Consider the following 19329-nt stretch of genomic DNA (forward strand, 5'->3'; position numbering starts at 1 on the left):
CATGACAAGAGAGACGGAGAACACTTTTGGTTGGGTATTTCTGGCCCATGAAATCAGCTCGAATGACTAATAATTCTTTCTGAAAGTGTTTCAGACATGAGTTGAACATCTGGAATCTTCCATTCCCCTCTCAAGCTCAACGTGTGGTAGAAAAGTCTGTGTATTAAGCTATTTAAGGTAACCAAAGACCCTGCAGGGCCTGGGCCGCTGTCAGGCACTGGATGGATCCTAGCTCAGCTCTGCCTTTCACTGGCACCTTGAATCTTCTCCAAGTCATGGCCCTCTCTGGGCCTCAGTTTACCCATCTGTCAGAAGACAAAATTGGCTCTAATGTTCCCTTCTGTCCTCTCCTTCTGCCCACCCTTGTCTCCCTGCCTGGCTTCCAAAGCCCTCTCTTCTCGGGAAGAATCCAGTTCCCTGCTGGAATTGAAAAATTGGACAGCAGAGAATGGGATGGCACCCCGGGGTGGAGGTGGGGGTGTTATCTGCGGCCAATTTAGCTGAGCATCTTTGGATTGCTGTTGGAGAACTCAACCATCTGACATTTGTCCAGCAGCGAAGCTCCTGTATCAGCACCTAAACACACACAACGCAACCAGGAAAATGCGCACACACGCGTGTAGATGCACGCACAACACACACATACCCTCATAGCACAAATACTCACATGCGTACCCCACACATATGTACAATACAACATGCACCCTCAAACCCTCAACACAGACGACACACACCACACACACACACCCCACAGCGTAAATATGCACATGTACGTCCCGCATATACATGCGACACACACCCACAAGCTCACAGTGGAGACCATACATGCACAACACGTCTTTCTGGCTGAGACTTCTGGTTCTGGTCGATACCATGCAAACACTCCTTGCTCTTCTCGGTAGGTGCTAGCCCAGGTGACTGGCTTCTGGATACTCAGCTGCAAGAGGATACTTGGAGGTGGAGAGGGTGAGTGAGAGGGAAGACTTGTTAGCCAGTCATGAAGGCAGCCAAAAATGGGATTTGGATGTGTTTGTGGGTAGGTGTCCCTCCCGCATTTAGTCCACAGAGGTTTGCCAAGAACCCACTGCAGGCCAGACCCCAATCAAGGCACTGGATGCCAGACTGGCCTGCCCCCTGGAGCAGTGGAGGGGAGGGTGAACTCACAGACACCGAGTCCAGGGGCCGCTGGGCCCTGTGCTGAGGCCTCCCCACACTGCCTCTCCCTCACTGTGAAATCCCCCTCCTCTCCGTTCAGTGGTGGAGGGAACGCAGGTTCAGTGAGCCGAAGCGGCCTGCCAAGGCTGCCCACGCCAGACCCAGAGCAGGTGCTAGAGTGGCCTCTCTCACCAATCCAGCCGCTCCAGCCTCACTCCGCTGCAGAGTCAGCTGCCCCTCATGGTCGGAGTTGAGGTTTTATGAACAAACACCACCAGCGGTGAGGCAAATGGTGGATCCCTGGGGGCCTCCATGGAGCCAAGGGGGACAGTGCCAACCGAGTCCAGAGGGACGGCCAGGGAGGACCCAGTCAGAGGCAGTGAGGAGGGAGACGGGGTGCAGAAGGCATCATTTGCTGAGGCCAGCCCATGGGCTTTGGGGCCCAAGTACCTGATTCACATCCCAGCTCCACCTCATCCTTGGGTCCCTGAGCCTCAGTGTCCCCATCTGTCCAATGGGAATAATATTAGCTTGGACCTCAGAGAGTTGTTGTGGGGATCCAGTGAGCTCATTCCTGGCTCACCTTAGGATCCCAATGCATATTTGTTGAATGACTAAGTGGAAGAATGTGAAGTGGTTAGAACAGGGCCTGGCACGGCACATGGGCAGTGCCCAGTAAACATTGGCTCTTACTAGTGTTTAAAAGTAAAACAAGACAAAAAAAAAATGAAATCCAAAGTTGCTAACCTGTGAAAGTTGACAGCGCCAATTAACCCCAACCTGAGGAACAAAATGACCCTGCTGGACGGGGTTTCCAAAGGTGCTAAGTTGGGAGGGGAGGTCATTAAGCTACTTAAGGTTTCCCAAGACTAATTCTGCAGAGGCAGCTCCATCCAGGCAGGCCAGGGGGTGGCAGGCAGACAGAGGCACAGCTGGCCCTGAGGAGGGCCTCTGCCTTGTCCCCTCAACCGGCTCCCCAAGCAGGACCTTTGTTGGCACAGCCAGGCACCTTCCACAGTGGCCAGCCACCCTTGGCCAGCGGGCACAGTCAGAACACTGCCAGCCACTCTCGGCTGTGGCCAAAACCCACACTGACTTCCACGGGGTCCCAACTGGCTGCCAGTGTGGGCCTGGCATCTGAGCAGGACTGGTTACAGATTTGCAGGCCCCCATGTTCATAAATTGTTAACTATCAGGAATTTCAAGATGTCAACAGTAGATAATTAAACTAAACCAAAAAATAAAATAAAATAATACAATAAACCCCCGACCCTTCAGAGCATGGGGCCCTGGCAAGTGCAGGGGGGTCGCATTCCCACAAAGCTGGCTCTGCACACAAGTCCAGCATAGCACAGATGCGCGGCGCCGCTGGGAGCAAAGCCCCTTAACCTGCTGAAACAGGATGTTTCCTCTGGAAAATCCCCCCTGCCGCGGATTCAACCCATGGGCAGGGCAGATGGTGGCACATGCTGTCTGGAGTCCCACAAAGGCCTGTGTCTGCAGTCACCTCTTTCACAACCCATTTGCTTCACACACCCATTTCACAACCCCATGGCCACAGCCAGGCTGGGAAATGTGTCCCAAACTCCAAAGCTGCTGGGACCATGAAAGTCTCCCAGTTCCTGATGCCCCCACTGGCCTGGCACCCCCTCTCCACTGTTCCCTATATGCCCAGCCCACATCTCCCCATAGAGGAGGCCCAACCCTTTGGGCTCAAGTCGCCTCCAAACCCTCTCCCTTTATATTCTTCCCAGGTCTCGTCCCTCTCTGAAATTATCACCTGGACTCATCTTTTTACACATGTGATGTCAGCCTCACCTGTGAGCCTCAGTATGGCTGGGGCTGCACCTGTGGGTGGTTGGTAACTACAGGTGGAATGAGATGCCACCTCCTCAGGGAGGGTTTCCTTGATCTCACCCCAACTCTGGCCTTTGGCCTGTCATCACCATGTCTGAAATGACCTCCTGATCTCACTGAGCTATGAGTTTGCATGTGTGTCTTTAGTCCCTTTGTCCCCCACAATGTCACACGAGGTCAGGGAGTTTGTTTTCTTCCCAGCCCTGTGCCCAATACCCAGCACAGAGCTTCACACTGAATAGGAGCAGAATGTTTGTTGAATGAGTGAACAAAACCTTTTTTTTTTTTTTTTGCCTCTGACTTGTGGCCTTCTTCCCAGGGACTCAGGCCTGCCCAATCATGGTGCCCCCTCGCCACTCCCACTCCCAGCAGTGAGCCCTCCCTCCTCAGCCCATTAACACCTTGGTTCTGCCCGTTTCTCCTGGGTAGAATCAGGGAGTTGTGACCTTCTCTGCCTGTGCCTGACAGTGGGCTCTGCCCTTCATGCCCAAATTGCCAACATCGCAGTCCCTGGCACATCTAGGGTTATCCGATTTCACAAAGAAAAATACAAGCTATCCAGTTAAATTGAGATACACTTATACTAAACATTATTCATAGTTTATCTGAAATTCAAACTGAACTGGGTGTTCTGTATTCAATTTTCACAGTCCTGGGCACACATGAAGCCTCCTATGAGTGCTGGCAGTCCAGCCTATGCTCCTTCCAAAGCAATTCTCCTTTCCTACTGCCCCGTCAGGGGCCCTGTCTGTGTTGGAATCATCATTCTCCTCATCTGTAAAATGGAAAATAAAATGATAGTGGTTCCTCCCTCCCAGGGTTGCCAAGATGATTAAATAACATGACAACTAAGATGTATCCGGCCCCTTCTCCTCTACTTGCATCCCTTCATTCCTCACAATCACGCCACGTGAAGGTGCCATGAAGCCACCCCATTTTGCATAAGAGGAAACTGAGGTTGGAGAGGTGAAAGCACTCAGCCGAGGTCACACAGCTATGTCCCACTCATCTTTGAGTGACCCTCAGGTTTGGACCCTAAGGTCTGAACACTGCATTAAGCTCTCCAGACAGAATCAACTTTGGAACTAGTGCCAGAGACCACTAAGTCAATCCCAGGTGACACCATCAGCACTCAATAAATGGTAGCCACTGCCGGTGTCGCAGACGGATCAATGGGAGGTCAAGCGTTGTGGGTAGGTTTGGTTTCTTTAAGCCACTGAATTAACTGGTTATTTTTGCCTGCTGGCAGTGCAGCCTCCATTGTGTAAATGCCATCTCACTTCCAAGACAATCAACGTGTGACTTCTCCCAGCCAGACTAGCCAGGTCTCCCGAGACTTCCCGGAGGGCAGGGGCTGTGTCTGGCGTGGCTGAATTCCCCAGCTCAGGGTTGCAGCTCAGCCAGAGTTTGTTGATTGAATGAATGAAGAAATAGCTGAAAGCAGGGGTGGTAATGATGACCTCCTTCACCCTAGGAAGTGAGTGGGACCCAGGGCATCTCCAGGCCCAGCCAGTATTTGCAGTGGTACCCCAAGGGATGCTTGGGGACCCCTCAGCTTTTCTCTTAAGTTGCAGGGGCCAAACTGCAGCAATATCTTCCCTGAGAAAAGACACGCTGGTGGTATTGCCCCTTCCTCAAGGCAGGGGCTGAGGGCGCCCAGTTCACAGCAGGGTGCCATCTGGGGTAGACCCTGGGTATTGCCCCACTCCTGGGCCGGGGCCTGGGTCCTGACCTAGTGCTGGCTGTGGCTCCAAGAGTGAGCTTCTCCTCCCAAACAGAAGACAGTCAGTGCCTCTGAACCGCCCTCTGGGCTGGGCACTCTTGGACTCCTCCAAAGAGCCTGGACCAGCCTGAGCCACATCCCTGGGCTTGACTTCTCCAGAACAAGCCTCCTGGACTTTCTGGGGGAGCTCTGGCGGCACCACTGTGCCTGTGCAGGGAGAGCAGGAACCCACTTCCTGCACCGGCTTTCTCTGAGTTCTTCAGGATGAATTCGCTCTGGTCTAGGTAAGTTCTCCCTCGAGGCCACCTTCACTTCCCAAATGCCAGCTTTTCCTTCTCTATCCAAACTGTTACAAACACAGTAAGAATAATTTTTAAAAGCTTTTTTTTTTCTCTGAACACACACTAAGTCCCTGCTAATTACTAAAACTCCAGGCATTACAGGAATATGTGGATATTTAAAGAATCAGGACTATGTGGGAGAGGGGGAGGCAGCTACCCCAGAGTCCTGGGTTGGAACACAGGCTCCACCACTGTGTGACTTTCAACAAGCGACTTCCTTGACCAGCTTCCCGCTCTGTAAAATGGGGAGAATAATATTCGGCCACACTGAGTCGGTGTCAGGTTGAGTTAATATTTGGAGAGTTTCTGGCACAGGTAGGTGCTCCTTAAGTGCTTGTTAAATAAGTGAAGCTTTGAGAAAATGTCTAAAAGGCGACACACTAAATTCTTAAGAGGCTGGAGGTGGGCCAGGGAGGGGAGGTCTCTTACGTAATATTTTAATATCTTTTTAAACCAGAAGAATGTGTTCTTGTAGCACTCCTGTACTTAAAACTTAATGAAATAAAAGTACACCCCCTCCCGCTCATACCCCTTTTGAACTCCGGAGCCGCGCCCCCCAGCCGGTGGCCCCTCGGGCAGCAGACAATGGGTGTGGATTCGCCCCAGGTCCCGCCGGCTGGGGCGGCGACAATACACCAGTCCCCGACAGCTATTTACATGACAAGGGCTTCCGGGCGTGTCTACGCGAGTTCCCGTCTTTCCTGGTCGTCCTCCTTGGGTTCGGGTGAAAGCGCTTGGGGGTTCAGTGGGCCATGATCCCCGAGCTGCTGGAGAACTGAAGGCGAACAGTCTTCTGCGAAATCAGGCAATGGGTGATCCATCCTGGGGGCTTCCTTGCCCTTTCTCCAATTTCTCTTCCCTGAGCCCCCAGGGACCTTGTGCTCCTCAGAAGATAGGCTAGCCCCAAGAGCCTGGGTCAAGGACCCCAGGGACGGGGGCGAGGGGAGGGCGCACCAGCAATCCGCCCGGGTGCGGCTGGCACTGATTTCGGCTCCCCGGCCCCGGGCGTGCGCCGGGCAGGCGTTCCAGGCTGACCGCCGTTGGGGAGAGGGCACAGCGCCCCTCCTCCGTTGCGCGGGTGCCGGGTCTACGTGGGCCGCCTAGCTCTGGCCCTTTAAGAGCCCGCCCCGTTTCCCGTCACCCCGCCCCCCGGCTCGGGGAGGGGGTGCGGGGGAACCTCGGCGGGGATTGGCGCAGCGCGCGCCCCCTCCCCGGCCCCCGCGCGGTGGGAACCGGCAGCCCCGTCTAGCGCTGACGTCAGACCGTCTGCCTGCCTCCGACCGCGGTCTCGGAGCGAAACCCGATCTCCTTGGACTTGAATGAGGAGGAGGCGGCGGCGGCGGCGGCGGCGGAGGCGCTCGGCTGGGGAAAGCTAGCGGCAGAGGCTCAGCCCCGGCGGCAGCGCGCGCCCCGCTGCCAGCCCATTTTCCGGACGCCACCCGCGGGCACTGCCGACGCCCCCGGGGCTGCCGAGGGGCGGCCGGGGGGGGCGAAGAGGAGCGCGGTCCCGCGCACTGAGCCCCGCGGCGCCCCGGGAACTTGGCGGCGACCCGAGCCCGGCGAGCCGGGGCGCGCCTCCCCCGCCGCGCGCCTCCTGCATGCGGGGCCCCAGCTCCGGGCGCCGGCCGGAGCCCCCCCCGGCCGCCCCCGCGCCCCCCGCGCCCCGCGCCGCGCCGCCGCGCCGTCCATGCACCGCTTGATGGGGGTCAACAGCACCGCCACCGCCGCCGCCGGGCAGCCCAATGTCTCCTGCACGTGCAACTGCAAACGCTCTTTGTTCCAGAGCATGGAGATCAGTGAGTGACCCCACGCCCCCCTCCCCGGAGACTCCGTCGGGCTCGGACCCTATGTCGGGGCACAGCTGCGGGCGGGGCTCCGGGCCCTGCGCGCCCCCTCGGACCGAACGCCCTGCGCCCCGGCAGCGCCCGCCGCGCCCCGGGCGCGCCCTCCCGGCTCGCGGCAGCTGGCGGCCGGCCCGGCTTTGTCCCGCGGCGCTGCGAGCCTGGCACGGCCCCCGCTGTCCGCGCCCCGCCCGCCCGGACTCGGACCCGGGGCTCAGCGGCGGCGCACGGCGCGGGAGGGCTGGGGCGGGCGGATCCGTGAAGTTTCCATTTTATTTCCCTAAGGGCAGTCGCGATGGAGCAATTAGGCCGGCTCTTTATCAACTTTGGGCGGGGGTGGAGGGGCGTGTGAGACACTGTCTGGTCTGCGAGGTGTCTGGGGCTCGGGGCGTGTGTCTGGAGTGTTCGCGGCGCTGTGTCTCGGGCTCTGAGTGGATGTCCGTGCGTCTGTGGAGTGTGCGTGGCTGCGTGGCTCTGTCTGGGTCTTCGGCGTCTCTCGGGGTGTCTGGGGATCTGAGTCGCGGTCTTGCCCGAGAGTGCGTGTCACCGAGTCTTCCTGCCTCTCTCCGTGTGTCTTTCCCGTGTCCGGGCAGGGGTGCCTTTCTTGAGCGTGTGCGTCTTTCTGGGGGTCTGGTCTGGTTGGGCCGGATCTGAGGACCGTGTGTGTCCAGGTGTCTGAATCCAGGGCTCAGCGCTGGCGCGTCTGGCCCAGCGTGGATCTCGAATGTGTGTGTGTCATTGTGCCAGTGTCTGTGTCCCTGACGCACCTATAAATAGCCTCTGTCTGGACAGCTTGGTTCAGTCTGGCTGAGACCATGGTTACAAAGGAGTCAAAGTTTGGGGCTGTTTGTGTTTGGGACTGCCTGGCCCTAAAAGGGGTCAGTGGACCAACGGTGGGGAGTGGGGTTTTGAAGCTTGTGGCTAACGCAGCCGCCTGGGCACCCAAAAGTTCAGATAAGTTTAAGTCTCTACCTTCTGCACACACAGCCCACCTAGGCGGACATTTGGTTGAGTGGAGAATTGAACCACTACCTCCCGGGTTCTGGCTTCTAGCTTCTAGCCTACACCTTGTCCCCTAGCCCACCTTTTCGGGGACCTTTTGCTTCCCTGAGCTTTAGTTTCCCATCCCCACCCTGAAGAAGCACCCCAGGTGAAGGGGCACACAGCCCTTCCCTGCCGGGGCCAGGCTGCCCCTAGCTGGGGCCCGGAGCTGGGAAGCAGCCGCCGTGGAATGAAGGCAGTGTCTGGGCGGTTCATAAGCAAGTGTCCGCAGGCGGCTGCCAGTTTGTGGCCCCTGAGCCTATACAGTGAGCTTCAAGTGGTAAAAATAACCAGGCTGGCCGGGCTTTGGTGGTGGGTCCTTCCATCCATCCACCTCTCCACACTCCCTCCCAGCCTGGAATGGAAAGCTCTCCCCCTACCCCACCCTAGCTGGCCTGCGCCAGACCAGCGAGGTGCCAGGAGGACCTGCCCAGAGCCAGCGTTTGTGGAACCGACTTGCCTTCCCAGAGGCCCTTTGTGAACTCAGGAGGCTAATGAAATGCACGAGGATGTTATTAAAATACGTTCGCACACGTTTGGAGAGTCTTGCCTTAGATGGATTGCTGCTTCAGTGCCCTCGTTGCCTCACTTTTTGCCTTTCGCTCTGTAAAGCTGCCTTGAGGACCTCCTGCTCGAGGGGCACACATCCTTGTGTCACCCTTATTCCAAGGGCTGGGCACAGTGCAGCATTTTGCTCTTGTCTCTCTTTATGGTTCAGGACTTAAAAAAAAAAAAAAAGGCATTGTTCTTATTTCTGTCCTTTCTTAGGCTCATCAGTCCATGATGTTTTTGACCTGACATCAAGGCCTGTTGTTAAATGCCTTGCCGCCGCCCTCTGCACTTTGCCCCGCCGCCCCCAGCAGCCTTTGAGTGATTGGGACCCTCGGGGTTAATACCTGGAACCTAGCCTGTTTCAGTTGGCCCCTGGGTGCCCCAGTTAGTCCTGTGTTCTGTGTATACACAGCCTCCTACTTATTGGAAGAAAGCGACAAGGCACGGAGGGAACCAACCAGTCTTTAAAATGCAGGTATACTGTAACACTTTGTTTTCATCAGATTTCCCTGAGAGACTAGGGTGAGGAGGGGATAAGGCCTGGTGTCTCCTGGAGTTTCTTTACACCAAAAGATAGGAAGGAAGGAGGGAAGGAAAAAAGAAAGGAAAGAAGCTAGTACTTGTTTTTTCTTTTAACTAGTAGTGGCTGCTGTTTTTCATCTAGTACATGCTGGGAGTTGTTTGCAACTAGAACTTGATGGATGGTTTGGAGTTGGGCTTTGAGGCTCACGTGGGCTCCTATCCTGTAAGATACCTTCTTCTGGTAGAAGGAAATGGACCTTGCTAGGTCCTTAAGCCACGATGGGCCTCACTGTCTTCATCTGAAGAATGAGACCGTGATGGATGAAATCTAGAATTCTATAGTCTTTCAAGATAGCATCTCTCCCCTGCTGAGCCTGGCTGGAGGTCTCCAGGCTAGACCAGGCTTCCCACCCACTGCCAGTTCACCTGGGTGGTCTTCAGCTACCCCAAATTTCAGACCTGAGAGGAGCCTACGCAAGCTCGGGGTTCACATCCTTGGCTTATAGATGAGGAGAGTCCACCGTGGAAAGTTTTGCCCGAGGTCCAAAACCCACACCAGCCCCAGGCCGGGGTGGTTTCTCTTGGACTGCACCCCCCCACGCCACTTGAATTTGGAACTTGGGCCCCAGAGAAGGTCCTCCTTGAAATTGGGGGCTGGGGGAAATTATCAGAGCCCCTTTGTACCCCGGGAGCAGTGTCTGCTCTCAGGATGCTGAATGGAGTGGGCTTGACTGTAACAGGACACTCCTGGGGCCCCATTTTTTCTGAGAGTCGAGGGATGAGGCTGCTGTCTGGTGGGAATTCAGTGTTCCCAAAACATACCCGTGGGAAAACTCTTTCTTTTAAAAAGCCAAGGGTCCTGGGATTAAAAGCAGGCAGCACAAGTGACAGCCTTGCAGATGACAGCCTAGCTTGACGCGGCTACTTTTGAGGAAAGGACTCCTGGCACCTGGTTTTCCTGGCAACCTCATCTGCCTCATTTCAGTTCTGCTGCGTCTCAGAGATTACCCCCAGTCTTTCTTCTCTGGCTATTGCCTCAAACTTCCGGGGCCCAGATGGATGCTAAGTTCGCTCTCGGGAAAGACTGAACCTGGGGCCATCCAGTGTCGGCTCACACGGGAGGCGGTTCCCGAGGGTCCTGGGAGGTGCCCCTGCCCTGGGCTCATCTCTGGTGGTATCTACGGTGGCAGCTGTGTTTTTAACATCACCCGCTGGCCAGAGTCACCGAGCATCTGATTCTTCTTCTCCAACCTGTTCCAAACAAATATGAGAAAATATCAGAAACTCACAGGACACCCAGGTTTCCCTGGGCTTGCCTGGCACGTGCTGTTTGACACTTGCTTGAATCAAGTGAGGGTGTAGAGACAGTGCCTTGGCACTGTGACATTCTGAGCCCGGTAATTCTTTGTTGGGAGGCAGGAAAGGCTGTCCTGTGCTCTGTAAGGTGTTAGCAGCACCGCTGGCCTACACCCACTAGATACCTGCACCCCTCTCCTAGGTTTGACAGCCAGAAATGTCTCCAGACATGGTCAAATGTCCCTTACTGAGACCACTGTTTAATCAGTTAGTGGTTTCTCCTAAGGGGCTTGAGGGCCAGAGGGCAGCGTCTGCGTTGCCAGGAGACCCTTAATTCCCATCAGACGTCCGTCCCTGTGAAGGCCTGTGGCCACTCCACAGCCACTCATCCACTCAGCTTTTACTGAGGGACTGTTGTGTGCCATGAAGGAAAGATAGGGGCTTCCTCTTGAGATGAAGTTTTCCCGTTTTCATCTTGGATTTGCATTTCTAAGGAGAGACCCTGGCATTAGTGAAAGCTGATGTTTTGGATTGGGGTTAAAATATAGATGTCTAACACCAGCTGTTCTCCCCTGTGGGCCCGCTAAACCCTGGGACTTTTCACCCACAGGTTTTCTGACTGTCTGGGTTTTAGGCTGTGGTGCAATAAGGGAGTTATTAAGGGAGTTGAGTTCTGTGACCCGAATCTTAGGTCAGACAGTTGGCCACAGCTTCCCAGGAGGTCTGGGTTAAGCCAGCTACACTGCCCAGTGTGACCCAGGATTGACGTGAGTTTAGCATTTGTCAAAGCCAAAATAACTAATTGTTCCTGTACAAACACACACGCGCCTGTGAGTGGGTGCTTGCATGCGCACACGTGCAGACACACACACGTGCGCACACACATTCATACACAGGCACACACAGCTTCTACCCCATCTGTCTTTCCTGCCCTCTTCTCTTTGGGTTGGGAATGGTTAAAACTTATGGGCATGTAAGAAGAAAAGGAGGAAGAGTGCACGTTCTCCCCTGTAAGAGGTGCGAAGGTATGCACTCTCTCCATAAAAGAAGGAAGGTGGACCCATGTGTGCCGCTGCCCAGGAGAAGGGAGGCCGTCGGGAGGTCTGTGGAGGCTGGAAGCGTCTACAGCAGAGTTGCCTCCCTCAGGAGCCCCAAGGCAGCCTCCATGCTGCAAGATGCACCCGCCACCAAATTGCCCCAGAGCCCCGGGGTCAGATGTGCCCACATGCCTGCCCCCACCATCTCCACTCCCATCTTGGCCCAGGGCCAGGGGGTTTAAACGTTTATAGTCCGGTCAATAGTTTAAAAGCCAGAAAATGTTCGGAGGAGGGTGCTGGTGGCAGGGTCCAAACCTGAGGATCAGTGTGGCCTTCTCTCTTCAGGTGTTAGCATGCAGTGACCAAGTTTGCAGGCACCCCGGTGTCTGGGATCCTGCCCAAAGAGAAGGAACTCTTAGACGGTGAATTTTGGAGGCTGTGCTGCTGCCAGCCTCGGGTTCTGTACGGTGCACATGCTGAGAGAAGGAGATTGAAGCCGAGGGCCCATTTTTTGCTTTTTACAAAGTGTTGCGTAACGCACGCATGGTTGGGGCACGTGCGGGAGCTGTGCGGGAGGCGGACCTGCTCTTCATGCACCCTCTGGAGTGACAAGGATGGTACCATGCTGTGCCAGGGGCTCCCCGAGGCTGGGGGAGCATGTTTGAGGGGAGCAAACTCAGTTGTCTTTGGGGTGGGCTCCAGGGAACTAGGGGCAAGAGTCCAGTTTAAAGGCACTGTGGCCGCTGCTCAGCCCACCATTGCCACGTGGGCCCTGAGTGGCCAGATCTTTCCATTCCAGGGCAGCCGAATGGTTAGATTTTGACATAAAACTCCTGGGTTTTAAGTGCTGGCAGTTCCTTTTGTCTCCCCTGTCACCAAGAAGCCCCACAGAATGTGCTGGCAGACCCTATCTGTCCCATCAAGTGACCTGCCCTGCTGTGGGTGGGTTAGGAGTGAGACCGAGGGCCAGAGGGATGGAGGCGTCAAAACTTGCTGGCCGCATCCCCTTTGTGTCTCCCTTCACTGTCACCTGATGGGTCTGTAAAGTGGGGTGATAATAGCCCCTGTGCTGAGGGTGCCAAGAGATTCTGGCTGTATGTGGCCTGGTGTCTAGAGCAGCTGTGTGTTCGTAGAGGTGAGCGATGATGGTGGGGCAGATTGGACTCGATGGTCCATTCTGCCTGGTTCCCTGGCGGTCACTCTCTAACAGAGTGCCTAGTGATGAGAAGGCCTTCACCAGAAAAAGGTTGCCCATCCTCGGACTGGCTGGGAAGGTTGGAATCAACAGGCCCATCTGGGGCCCATGGCCTTAAACATGGAGGTAATTGACTATCTGTCTAATACTCCTTGTCCTTGCCAGGCCCACCGCAGACCTGCCTGGCAACAACCCCAGCATGCCCGTTGCTGGCCCAGGAGGCCCCAGACGGTCTCTTCGGGTCTGCCAGCAGGGTTCCCTTAATCCACTGCCAGGCTTGGTGGACAGAGGCTGGAAGACGGGGTACAAGGCAAGGCACAAAAATGGGGCCGTGAGGTCAACACCGCCCTGAGGTCCAGATGCCCCACTGGCTCCAATTCCTAAGACAGCCTAACCTGGGAGCAGAAAGCCCAGAAGCTTCTGATGGTTTGGGGCTCCCCTTTTTGAGAATCAATTGAAATTTTTAACAGGTGAGCATATGTGGGGGCAAACCATTAAAATAAAGGCCCTGATGTCCCCCACCCCCATCAACGGGTGCAGCGGGGGGAGGGCTGGGGAGGGGCTGGTCTTCAGTTTCACTTCTGCTCCAAGCACTCCCTCCTGCCTTCTCCCCAGGGTGGGCTGCAGACCTCTGTGAAGCTGTGACAGTGCCAAGTACTGACGGTCAACCTCATTTTCCCATTGGATGACACTACAAAGCCAAACCTTGACACCTCAGGGGTCTCGCCAGGGTCTTGTCAGGCGGGCACTGGCAGAACTGTTTGTCACCAAACCGGGAAAAATCCCAGAATGACTTACGAGCCAGGGCAGCGGCTTCAGTACTCTGGGGTGGGCCTGGAAGAGCTTGGGGCATCCCCAGACTATCTGAGAGCCACAGAATGGCTTCTCTTTTCTGTTCCTGGGTGACTGATGGATTTTTTTGCTTCTGCTCTTTTTCCTAGTTTAATATGAGGAGATTATTATGTGCCAGGTATTAGTGACGCATTTTTCTCAGTGTTCAAAACAACCCTGAGAGAGCTATTGCACCAATTTGTGGATACAAAAATGGGATCAGAGAGTGTAAGATACTTGCTCAAGGTCACACAGCCAGGAACTGATGCTCCATTGGGATTCAAACCCAAGCTCCCTGACTTTGCAGTCCACACTCCCAGGCTTTCTTTTCCACCACACTGACCTCCTGAGCTCCAGGGCTTTCTTTGCAAGATTGGCCATTGCAATGGTATTTTAGGCTCCCAAGACTGCAAGCCCATATTGGACCATTTGTTAAGGAACAACACATACGAACTGGCCACCTCTCAGAGCAATTGGGTCCATTCTACTCTGGCAAGACACTGGCTGACATTCATTGGAAATGTCTCCCCAAAACACACGTGCCTTGTCAGGCTGCGTGAGGAGCTGGTGTCTCTGTCTCTAGCTCTCTGTGCATCTCTGACATACCAGCACCAACAGATGTCATGGCAGGGGTTTGGGGAGTAGCTGGGGAATGTTCCCAGGGAATCAAATGTAGACTTGTTAGGGGAACATCACTAGACACAGGCTCCGCAGGGGCTCAGTGTTCAGCACCATTTGCCACGCACCTCTGACCTGTGCTGTTCCCAGGGCCGCAGAACGTCAGGGAACGACACAGACAAATTCCTGCCCTCTGCGAGCTGCCGCTCTTGTAGGGAGACAGGTGAAAGAACACGAGTCATTTCAGAAGGGAAGCTGAGAGGCCACACTCAGAGGCACCTTCAGGGCCTTGCCTAGGAAGACCCCCAGCCTGGTGTCCTGTTTGGGGCCCAGGAGCACCTCGGCCTTCCTCCTGTCGCACCTTTCATGGCAGTAATTGAATCTTTGTGTCATTAGCTGTGCCATGTCCGCTTTCCCTCCAGGCACCAAGCACTGAGGGGTTGTTGTTGGTTGTGTCCCCGAACCTGGTAGGAGTCTCGTGCGTTGGATGAAGGGAGGAAGTGGGCAGGTGAGCTTTCAAGAGATTCCAGATTCTTGTGATCAAGATACAGGCTTTGAAGACCTTCATTCTGGGGGTGAGCGTGGTATCCTCCCGAGTCTCCAGTTGACCCTCTGTGAAGTGGAAGGAAGAATGACATCTGTTCTATGGGGTTGTCAAGACCGTAACCATTGCTGGCTTTGGGAGCATGAAAGTGGCAAATCCAGCCATGAATTTGCCTGAGTGTCAGTGGTTAAGAATATAAAAACGTGTGTTTCTATATTTAGAGCCACGTATCTTCAAGTATATACAATATACATTTGCATTTTATATATGATATTTGTAAAACATGGACTGTCGAAACGTGAGTTCCAACCGCCGAGGCCGGGAGGCTTCTCTGAGGGCCCTTGTTGGGGTCCACCATGGGCATCCCACCTCCCACAGGTGTGTCACAGGGTGAGCTCAGACGAGCCTGACCTTCTCCCAGCTTTGCCCTGGGTTCCCCCAGGCAGGTGAAATCACATTTTCCAGGGTGTGTCCTCAGCAGCAAGAGAAGTGGGAAGCTGAATCAGTTTTTCAGAAATTTTGAGCAATGCAAACTACTCTTTCCCCCAGGAGGTTTTCAGCACCAGTGGTCTCAGTTGCCTAGTTACCCCTCTGCTCATCTAGACGAAATCCCGAGAGACTGCCCTGCACCCCATACGCCTTGCTTGGCCTGTGGGGCAGTCCTGGCACCTGGTAGTTGTGCAGGGAGAGAGACTGTGGAGGGGTCCTGGGGCTCTTTAACATAGCTCAGCCTTTTTCTAGATGTGGCTCCTTACTCTCCCTGATCTTGACTGCCTAGTTTATAAACTAGGATTTATAATTACTGCATGGAGGTGATTAAATACATTGTCTTTTAAGCACCTATCACAGAGCTAATTCCTAGTAGATGCTCAATAAATGGCCACCAGGGTGTTGGTGCCGATGGCAAGCAGGGATTGGTGGTAAGCGGGACGGCTGCCTGAGAGTGTGAGCTGGGCGGAGCTCAGGTTGGCTCCCTCTTGCATCAAGCTGCCCACTAGGCTTGCACATCCTTGATGTGGGCAACACCCACAGACTGCACAAGCTGTCCCATAAGGTTCAGATGCCCAGACAACAAGATTCGGTTCGAGCCCTGTGGGGTGATTCATCACAGAGACCACACTTCCTTTAGGGAGGCTCAGCACGTGCATGGGGCCACAGCAAACGCCTTTCTTCATTCCCCTGAGTTATACAGCAGGTAACAGTGCTTCCATCTGAAACACCTCGTGGATGTCAGTTGAGAGATGGCGTGAGAGTTTGGTCGTGGTCAGTGATGTGCTTCAGACTCCCAGAGAAGGGAGAATCTCGATGTCCTCTTATGGCTGCTACATTTAAGGAATAAAAAATAAAAGTTAGTACAGAGACTTGCCAAGTCTGTGTGTGTGTGTATCTATATGTACGTGCTGACTTCTTAGGATTTCTGCAAGGTCTGGAACAGCTTTCCAGAAGAAGGTGGAAAGTGAAGCCGGGAGCTTTGCACAGGAACTTGGTGCCCGCCCCGCCAATTCCGCAGATTCCCCTCACCGGGCTGAGCTGATGTCTGTAGCTGGCCAGGACTCTAATTGCCTTCCTAAAAACAATTTAGTCGGTAATAATTCTATAAACCTCTGAATCAACTTTGCGCAAACACCCTGAGTAATTTCTTTGTTCTTTTCTTTCTACTTTGTAATTGGTGTCTGTAAAAGCCAAAGGTTTGGTCTTGCGGAAGGCGTGATTCATTTATTGGTGTCTGTGCCTCCTCGTTATTGAGTCATTTCAGATGCCATCACGGTGAGCCAGGGCTGATTCATATGAGGCTGAGCTTGGAAGCCAATAGGGTCACAGCCATAGGAGGAAACTGGTTTTCTAATCTATTTATGATATGGGAGAAAGAGGCGGGTGTATTGAGATGATGGAGAGGGTGTCAATTACATGGGTGAATATAACCAATGAAATAACACCAACCAGCCTTTAAACACCACTCCATTTGCTGCTGTTGATCGTTAGGCTAGATCGCAGCTCAATGCACTCCTATCTCGGGTGTATCTCTCCCTGTGTTTATGGATCTTGCTCTCTGAGCAGGCTGACACGGGAGGGATGCCCCCGCCCCAGACCTGGAGGGACGTTTCAAGTCGTAAGCCACAGATGCAGAGAATGTCGCCTTTTTAAAAAATGTATCAGCTGGACCTACCATGAAACAAATGTTTAAATGTTTAGGCTCACGTGTAAGGAAGCCTCTGCCCCATTCCCCACTCATTTCTCTAACAATGACAATTATTAGATGTTTGCGGTTATTAGTTCTTTGCATTATTCTCCAAACTGTGTGAACTTACACATGGTGCCACTTATTTTGCCTAATTTTATTAGTTGCTTTGGCCCTAAATTGTCACTGTCCTCCTGTCTAGAGGGTAATCAGAGTTGCTTGCCACGTGGCCCGGAGGTGTAATTATGAGTCCAAATTCCAACTGTCCGTATAAATTTAGGCTCTGCCTGCAAGGGGAATATTTCTTCCTGCAGTGCTTTCCTCTGGTTGGTTCCCCAACTGCATAGCTGCACTGCATCCTCCACTCTGCATCGGGGAACAAGGGTCTGTCTCAGGTAGTTTTGAATCTCCAGCTCCTAGCTTAGGGCCAAGTGCAAAGCATGTCATTGGTGTCTGTCTGGCTGCTGGTTCGATGGCTATGAGAAAAATCACTGGAGGAGAAATTTGCCAGTAACCCTGTAGAATCCAGTCAGTATTTATTGAGCTGCCTAGTGACTTTCAAAGTATAGATGAGGGATGTTGAATGCATGGCATTCGATCCAGCATCCCCCACTTGCTGCCCATAACAGACATTGCTAATCAATTGCACCCTCCATCCTTGCTGGGCTCAGATCCTCACCGAGGTGGTACTCCAAGTGTCTGCTCCCAGTTGGGATTCAGAGAGGGCTTGAGTGATGACACCTGTTGGTCATTGGTTTTGGATGATCTTTATGGGGAAAACTAGAAGTTGTGCAGACAAATGGCTGACTGAAAGACTAGTGGGGCTGCAGAAATGCTGGTGCATGCAGCCAGGCACCAGAACCAACTCCCATCTGCTCCTCCTTGTCACCCTGTGTGAGTCCCAAGGAGTTCATTCCATGAGTTCCAAGGACGTTCCCCATCTGTGGATGGCCCAGCCCCACACTGCAGCTACCATGTAGCGGGACCTCCCACACTTCAGTGAAGCAGCATCCAAGGGTGACTCCAAGAGCGAGGGTCCCCAAAGAGCATGACTACCTGGAGTAAGCATTACTCCTTGGTTCCTTGACCATATGTCATTTTTCTTTTTTAAAAATCAGGGGTGTAAACGGAAATGTGCACAGAGGCCTCCATTTTCTCTTGCCAGCCTCTCTCCACGAAAGTCTTGAGCTCTGCTCACAGCACTTCACAGCATTCCCCTTCACTCTAGTGAGAATGAGCTCTGGATCCTTTTCCCAGAATAGACTCAGAGCAGAGTGGAGGGTGGGGTTCAGGAACAAAGACAAGAAAGGGGAGAATCTGGGAGGCAGTCAGTATTTAGGGAATGAACCCAACACTCAACAGCTTTGTCTCCTTGATTGTTTTTCTGGGTTCTTGCCTGTGACATCGTGGCTTTTTGAACCCTAGCGATTCCTACTGACAGTGGCAGGTGCTCACTGAGCACTTTGCACACCCTGTCTCATTAATCTTCATGGCAACCCCATCGTGTGGAGGAGGCAGAGCTAAGTCACCTGCCAGGGATTGCCCAGCACACCGCAGAGCAGCATTTGAACTTGGGCTGCAGTGTCTTGGCACAGGGTGGGAGGGAGAGTCACAGAGAAGTGGGACCCTTGGCCACCACATGGTCGAAGGGGAAAGTTATGTACACAAGGTTTTCCTGGCATTCCTGGAGCCCCAGGGGCACCCAGGCTCATACCTCTTTCTTCCTGAAGCCTGTGCCTCTCGTCTAGGCAGGGACGAGCCCACCTTCCCCTGAGCCTAGAACATCCTGTCACTTGGTTTAAGGGATGGGCTGATTGGGGGCCTCTGCCCCTTCCTCCTCTCCTCCCATCCTCCACACACTTCCCTCCTTGGAAGGGTGCCAGCAGCGATCCCTGGGGCTCAGAGCAGGAGGGAGCAGAAATCGTCGGTAACAGGTTGCAGCTGAAGGGAGAAAGTGGTCCCTGTGACCAGTAGCGTGCTTGCGCAGGATCTGAGCTCCCCAGGAGGGGTGAGGGGAGAGTCCAGAGAACATCTGGACTGGAGGGACCCTCTATAGCCTTCTTCAGAATGCAGTGGTTCTCAGTCCTGGCCACACATTAACACCACCTGAGGGGCTGTGGCGGCACCCCAGACCCACTACCTCTGGGATGGGGCCGGGCCATCCGGGTTTCCTAAAACTCCCCAGGTAATTCCAGGGTGTGGCAGAGTTAAGCCTGCTAAGCTGCCCTCAGCCCCAAGCTTGCAGATGGGTAAGTTGAGGTCTGGTGAGGGGGAGGAGGAAACTCAGGCCACTTTTCAGCCACAAAATCCTTCTGGTGCTAATGAGAGGAGTATTGCTAGGCCAGGCACAGTGGCTCACACCTGTAATTCTAGTACTTTGGGAGATGGGTTTTCACCATGTTGGCCAGGCTGGTCTCGAACTTCTGACCTCAAGCGATCTTCCCGCTTCAGCCTCCCAAAGATTACAGTCGTGAGCCACTGCGCCCGGCCAGGCCTGCAGTTTTAAGCAGGGCAGACGGATTGTGAAAGGGCCAACCTGGGCTGGAGGTCTGATTCTCTAGTGGTGAAATGCCAGGTGCCTCAGTGGGGAAAACATT

The 19329-nt window shown here is 54.1% G+C and overlaps 1 protein-coding gene across 2 annotated transcripts in view; it reads left to right on the top strand.

Moving 5' to 3' along the window:
* The first annotated feature begins 5739 nt into the window (after window positions 1–5739).
* The window catches only part of PMEPA1 (prostate transmembrane protein, androgen induced 1), a 61016-nt gene continuing 47426 nt past the window's right edge, over window positions 5740–19329 (top strand). Inside the window, exon 1 of one of the 2 annotated variants that reach the window (XM_003252978.3) lies at window positions 5740–5888. In XM_003252978.3, the coding sequence (XP_003253026.2) occupies window positions 5885–5888 (4 nt within the window). In that variant the 5' untranslated portion in view covers window positions 5740–5884. Of the gene's footprint in view, window positions 5889–6237; window positions 6873–19329 lie in introns of those variants that run through there. The other variant, XM_030825807.1, reaches the window with a different exon arrangement.

The sequence above is a fragment of the Nomascus leucogenys genome, chromosome 13 (assembly GCF_006542625.1).
Source record: "Nomascus leucogenys isolate Asia chromosome 13, Asia_NLE_v1, whole genome shotgun sequence".
Lineage (NCBI taxonomy): Eukaryota > Metazoa > Chordata > Mammalia > Primates > Hylobatidae > Nomascus > Nomascus leucogenys.